The sequence below is a fragment of the Vanacampus margaritifer genome, chromosome 15, assembly GCF_051991255.1.
Source record: "Vanacampus margaritifer isolate UIUO_Vmar chromosome 15, RoL_Vmar_1.0, whole genome shotgun sequence".
Lineage (NCBI taxonomy): Eukaryota > Metazoa > Chordata > Actinopteri > Syngnathiformes > Syngnathidae > Vanacampus > Vanacampus margaritifer.
Window position 1 is genome coordinate 11,527,667 of NC_135446.1, and position 5,832 is coordinate 11,533,498.

Sequence of the window (5,832 nt, forward strand, 5' to 3'; positions counted from 1 at the left end):
TGAGGAAATTAAAACAGTTATGACTAAACCTGGGCAGAAGATACATTTCAATAGCCAGGTGGTGTTTTTAGGGGGTGACGAATTTTAATTTTCAATAATCAATAACGCACTTTTAGCGTAATTTCAGCTCACGAAAGTGCCTCAGATGCACTTTCCAAGACTGTTTGGTTGGAAAGACTAACCACTCTTTCATTTCATCTTTAGAACCATTTCCTCTCAAAGACATGATAAAGTAAAACAAAATTTGGTAGAAAGTCTGATTTTAATTGAAATTCTTAACATTCAGTACAATGACTGCCCAAAACAATCCATCCAGCTAGTTGCAATTTAGCAAAAACAAATCAACATGTGGCATGACAATGGAACGTGAAAAAAGTTGTGAGGCAGCGTCTGTCATCTTCAAAGAACGAGAACTTTGCTGAGAACATTGTAGGTCATGGATAGGGTGACCGCCACGCCCACGAGAAAGGACAGAGCCCTGCAGGGCTGACGCAGAGCGGCGAGGTAGACAATGGTGTGGCAGATCCGAGAAGCGGCAAAGAGGCGGAAGTGAAGCAGGGCGGTCGACAGTTCCGGTCCGCTCAGAGCGTAGAAAAAGCCCACCAGCACGAAGGGAATGACGTTCTCCAAGTCATTCAAGTGACACCTGGCAAACAAAACATACTTCGCTGAAATGATGCGCAAGATCGTAGTTAGCGTTCTAGTTTATTCTTAATTGATAATACAAGATCTTATTAAGAGGTTAAGTTGTGTAGGTCTGCCAAATAACGAGAACCAACACTAATTATCTACAATTACTTGGCGCAGGGTGTTCGAAAAGAGCCAGCAATGTTCACTCACCTGCGAACTCGCTCAACATCTGGGTGGTTTCTCAGCATCTTCTTTCTCTCCTCAATTGGCTTAAGACCCACATCTTCCGCATTGGCGAAGGCCTAAAACGTGGACATACACACCAGAATATTATTTTTACTTTTGAACAGTGGTTGTAGATCCAGCCGGCTGTTTTTTTTTACCTACCCCTCTGCTGATGCGGTAATAAGCGGTAATTGGCGCCATGATCATCAACTTCATGATAACAATAAGTGAGTACGTGCAGAAAGCCATGAACACTTCATCTTGCATCAGGCCCGTCATCGTTACGGCTTTACAGCTGGTAGATGAAAACCGCTATTAATGTTGAGCGTGACTTGACAAAAGTTCCGGTAAATATGCCATCGGTGAAGTCGATCAGCTTACCTGCGTGCGTGGTGTGGGTTGCAGCAAGTCGAGAGTGGAAAAGGTTACAGAAATGAGTCATTCATTAACCTGCTCACTGTGGGAGGGGGGTCGGGGGGTGGGTGGAGCCAGCCAACAAAGGAAATTGAGAGACTGGGACCTACTATGCGGTCCACATGGGGAGGACATCGTCTTACCAGATTTACTACATGCATTGCTGTGTAGGAAAGCACCGGGTCATCCGGCAAGTTAAATATTTGTCCTACCATGAACTCTCAACTGGAGACTCAAGAAAAGAGCATTCTTTTCAGGGGGGTGAAGAGGAACTACAAAGAGAAAAAACGCCTTGAGCAGAAAAATGCCAGAGAGGTGTGGACACATAACAAAAGTGGGGATGGACAAGCCACAACAGGAGACCAGCACTGGGGAAACCAGTTCAACTGGGTTTTTGATAGATTTGACTCTGCTCCTCCTTCAACTCCCAATCAATATGACTCCACCTCTCCGGGCTGGTCATCTCAGCTCCTCATGACTATTCCTCCCCCAAATACCTTCAACTCCGAATTAAATGTTCATGTAATGTTACAGTAAATTCAGATTTTGTTTCTTCTAATCCAGTACTGCATGCGCAGTCTCTCAATTGGTTCATAACATTATGGAAAGGAATTCTAGTCGCATCCAAGGAATCGATGGGGGTTTAGTTTGGTGAGCTTAGTTTAGCAGTCGGGATTAAAATCAGCGTCTCCAAAAGTGAGCCCATGGTCCTAAACCGGAAAAGGTTGGCATGGCTGCTCTGGGTCGATGATGAGATTCTTTCCCAAGAACAGTTCAAGTATATCTTGGGCTTGTTCAAGAGTGACGCAAGAATGGAGCCGAATAAAGAAGGAACTGGGCCAAAAGGTGAGACTCTTGATATCTTGGCTCGACTCTCCTCCTTGACCTTGAGCTGTGAGTTGTAACCAATAGCCAGCCGTGGTGCTGCTGGAATAGGGGGACGCTCTAGAGCAGGGTTCACCAATTCCGGTCCTCGAGGTCTGGAGTCCTGCAGATTGTAGATGTTTCCGCCTACCAACACACCTGATGCTAAAGGTCAGGATCATTATCAGGCATGCTGATGAGCTGATTATATGAATCAGGTGTGCTAGTGGGCGGAAACATCTACAATTTGCAGGACTCCGGACCTCGAGGACCGGAATCCTACTCCACACGCATTGAGGGGAGCCAGATGAAGTTGCTCAGGCATCTGGTTTGGGGCCCCAGGGAAGATCCAGGACACGCTGGCCTGGGAACACATTGGGATCCCTTGATGAACTGGATTAAGTGGGAGGGGCGTCTGGGCTTCAAGGCTTTGTAAGATTTGTATTCATGTTTGAGTTGCTTGAAAGATTTGAAAGCTTAAATTTCAACTATTGAATGTTTTAGTATGCCCTCTGGCACTACTGATACAAGACTTTTCCCCCAAAATAATACTAATTGAGATGGTTTTAGGAAAACATTTTATTAGCCGAATATTCAAGTGAATATTTGAATACCCCATTACAAACAAATGACCAGCATGAAAAAAATGAATCGCTAAAATGATTAATGGTGCGCTCAGGACATTTAAAAGTTGGGGCAGAATTTCAGTTATGTTTATTTTTTTTATTTTTTGTTTGTTTTGTTTTTTCTTTCTGGAGAGCTCAGTATTGTTAATTCGATAATTTTACCAATTTGACATGTCATCATCATTGCTCTCTCTCTTTTTTTATATCTTTTTTTTAATTTTTATTTTGTACGTGTATGTGCATGTGCGTGCGTGTGAGTGTGTATTCATTAGTTTACCTAAAACCTATTAAAAAATCCCATACCGTGCACCTAAACTGAACACTTCAGAACCCAGCCAGAGACGTGAGGCCGTCAGGAGACCCGAGGAAGGACCAAAGAAAAAAAAAGGAAAGTAAAAACCAGCACCGACCAGACAGTTATGTTTAAACGTCCATATACAGAAAACGGTTGGTGAGCAGCGGCTGTTATCTTCAGAGAGTGAAAACTTTGCTGAGGACGTTGTAGGCCATGGATACGGTGGCTGCGAAGCCCGCGAGAAACGACAGACCCCTGCAGGGCTGAGGAAAAGCGCCGATGTAGGAGATGGTGTGGAAGATCCGAGAAGCGGCAAAGATGCGGAAGTGAAGCAGGGCAGCTGGGAGTTGCGGTTCACTCACGACGTAGAACAAGCCAACCAGCACAAAAGGAACAACGTTCTCCAAGTCGTTAAGATGACATCTGGTTAACAAAAACATAAATTACTGAAATGAGGAAGTCCACAAGCATCGATGTTAATGCTAAACCTACACACAATTGTTACTTTATACTAGGGGTTGAACAATTTTTTTAAGATAATGAAAGTCCAATCAATGTCGATTAATCAGTGACGCTTAACAGAGAATTGGACTCACCTGCGAACTCGCTCAACATCTGGGTGGGTCCTCAGCAGCTTCTTTCTTTCCTCCGCAGACTTATAGGCCACATCTTCTTCCGTGGCAAAGGACTAAAACATGGACACGGCATTGAAATCATGTTTTAACAGTCGTTCAAGAAGCAACGTATTGGCCTACCCCTTTTCGGAAGCGGTAAAAAATAGTCAACGGTGCCATAAACATCATCTTCAGAATAACAATAAGTGCGTAGGTACTGAAAGCCGTGAGCACCTCATCTTGCATCAGATCCAACATTGTGACTGTAAATATGTGCAGTAACAGTTACGTTGATCAGCCTATTTGCTCGTGTGGCTTCAGTCGCAATGAGACAATTCCGGAATGTGTTGCATAACACAAGTCAACCCTTAACCCACTCCCTCTGGGGGTGGAGTCAAGCAACATGAAAAGTGAATGTGAGCCAGATGATCAACCGGCACGTCTGTGAAGCGATCTTGCAGTGTCTGCTCTGTTGATTGCGCAATAAGAGGCGAGAGTTGTGGCAGGACAACTTGTGGCCATTTTTAACAACGCAAGATGATTTTTGACTGAAGAATGTCAAATACCTTTTTGTCCATCTTAGCCTTTTTTCCCAAAATGTCAACTTGGTCGTATACATATTCTAGAGCAATGTTTGTGCTTGTCACGGTTTTATACATTTTTATTCATGTTTCAATTGCTGCAAAACCTTTGAAACCTCACATTTGAGCTATTGAATGTTTTAGTATGCCTTCTAGCGCTTCTGATGCAATTCTTAAAAAAAAAAAAAAAAAAAAGATTGGACCAAAAAAATTATCAAAATGATTTATGAAAAATGGTAATTTAAGTTTTTCTAGTGAATATTGCAATACCACATTACAAAAAAATGACCAGCAGGAAAATACTGTACTACTATAGTAGTCAAGAATTTTAGATGTTGGAGCAGAAGCTCTTTTCAGTATATATATATATATATATATATATTAGTGCTGTCAAAGTTAAACCATTAACTAATAAATTAATCACAAAAAAATAATCGCATTAATCATGTATTAACGCAGATTAATCACACTATTAATTTTGACTGCAGATGATCCTTGAGCTGACGGCAAACGACGACGCTAAAGGTAGCACGGGTTGTGTTTGACCAATAAACATAAGTACATGCATTAAAGAAAAGCATTTAATAAAGGAGCATTCCCCCCCCCCATTTTAAATTATGCAAATAATTAACTGATTTAAAAAAAAGAGGAGGATCACATCAAAAAATGTTGAAGACGTCCTCATAACATAAAATGTTGAAAGTATGAACACATAACAGGTGATCGTCAAATTTGGCGGGCAAAGAATGTTGATTAAAAAAGCCTTTTGAATTAAGCGATTAATCGCGATTAATCAAAATTCTAAGATGTGATTAATCTGATTAGAAAATGTAATCGTTTGACAGCTATATATATATATATATATATATGTCACTCTATATATATATATATATATATATAGTTACATACCAAGGAGATGGATTTAAAATTACTTCAAAAGGATAAGTGCTTTAGTTAGTTGATGGATAGATGTTTGGAAGGGTTCTACCGTTTGACAGTTTACTTGGTGATTAGGGATGTGTAGTTATAAATAAATAAAAATGTTAATGCTTTTTTTCGAATTTGTTTTTCAGCAGGATGTGAATTTAGCAATGTGACAAGGTGAAAGGTCTATATAAAAAATATATATAAATGAGGTTGGGACAATTGCGAGCCCATAAACTAAACTAACTTGCAAAGTGTCAGGAAAACAAATTCTCCTCATGAAACCAAAAGTGCTATTTCCTCCTTGGTGATTTCCACGGCTGCGTTTAGTGCCGTCTTCATCTCTCCTTCCATCAAACCTCCGTCAACACGCACTCTCCCGACTGCTGCTAGACCCAAACTGCACGGCAGTCACAATCACTTTTGTCTCCAACTCTTGTCATTTCGCTTTTAATCAAGCGCGCGTCATGTCGCAGTGTTCGGGAGCCAGGTGCTTGAAACACGCCGCGCTTGAACAAAGAGCCGTGCCTTGCCAGCTTGAGGTGCTTTGAAAAAGAGCTTGCAAAACACCTGCCAGTCACAAAGCAGCAGGCCCGGCACAGTCACTTTGTTGGGCGCGTGCGCCAGTTTGGGGAGGCGAATGGTTGAAGTCTGTGGCA

The 5,832-nt window shown here is 41.8% G+C and overlaps 2 protein-coding genes across 2 annotated transcripts; both read right to left on the bottom strand.

The window, feature by feature from the left end:
* Window positions 1-243: 243 nt before the first annotated feature.
* Window positions 244-2,243, bottom strand: LOC144035302 (microsomal glutathione S-transferase 1-like). The gene is made up of 4 exons (XM_077544891.1): window positions 1,237-2,243; window positions 1,018-1,150; window positions 841-932; window positions 244-646 (listed from the first exon to the last, which is right to left on the bottom strand). The coding sequence occupies exons 2-4, from the start codon at window positions 1,132-1,134 to the stop codon at window positions 400-402; spliced, it is 456 nt and encodes a 151-aa protein (XP_077401017.1). The 5' UTR covers window positions 1,135-1,150; window positions 1,237-2,243; the 3' UTR covers window positions 244-399.
* A 451-nt stretch (window positions 2,244-2,694) lies between these two features.
* LOC144035303 (microsomal glutathione S-transferase 1-like) lies at window positions 2,695-4,003 on the bottom strand. The gene is made up of 3 exons (XM_077544892.1): window positions 3,810-4,003; window positions 3,651-3,742; window positions 2,695-3,477 (listed from the first exon to the last, which is right to left on the bottom strand). The coding sequence occupies exons 1-3, from the start codon at window positions 3,924-3,926 to the stop codon at window positions 3,231-3,233; spliced, it is 456 nt and encodes a 151-aa protein (XP_077401018.1). The 5' UTR covers window positions 3,927-4,003; the 3' UTR covers window positions 2,695-3,230.
* Window positions 4,004-5,832: the final 1,829 nt, after the last annotated feature.

Coding starts and splice junctions, on each gene's coding strand:
- LOC144035302 (XM_077544891.1), bottom strand. CDS start 1,134: ATGACGGGCCTGATGCAAGATGAAGTGTTCATGGCTTTCTGCACGTAC. Junction 933..1,017: donor ATTACCGCATCAGCAGAGGG/GTAGGTAAAAAA, acceptor TCCACGTTTTAG/GCCTTCGCCAATGCGGAAGA. Junction 647..840: donor GATGTTGAGCGAGTTCGCAG/GTGAGTGAACAT, acceptor TTTGTTTGCCAG/GTGTCACTTGAATGACTTGG.
- LOC144035303 (XM_077544892.1), bottom strand. CDS start 3,926: ATGTTGGATCTGATGCAAGATGAGGTGCTCACGGCTTTCAGTACCTAC. Junction 3,743..3,809: donor TTTACCGCTTCCGAAAAGGG/GTAGGCCAATAC, acceptor TCCATGTTTTAG/TCCTTTGCCACGGAAGAAGA. Junction 3,478..3,650: donor GATGTTGAGCGAGTTCGCAG/GTGAGTCCAATT, acceptor TTTGTTAACCAG/ATGTCATCTTAACGACTTGG.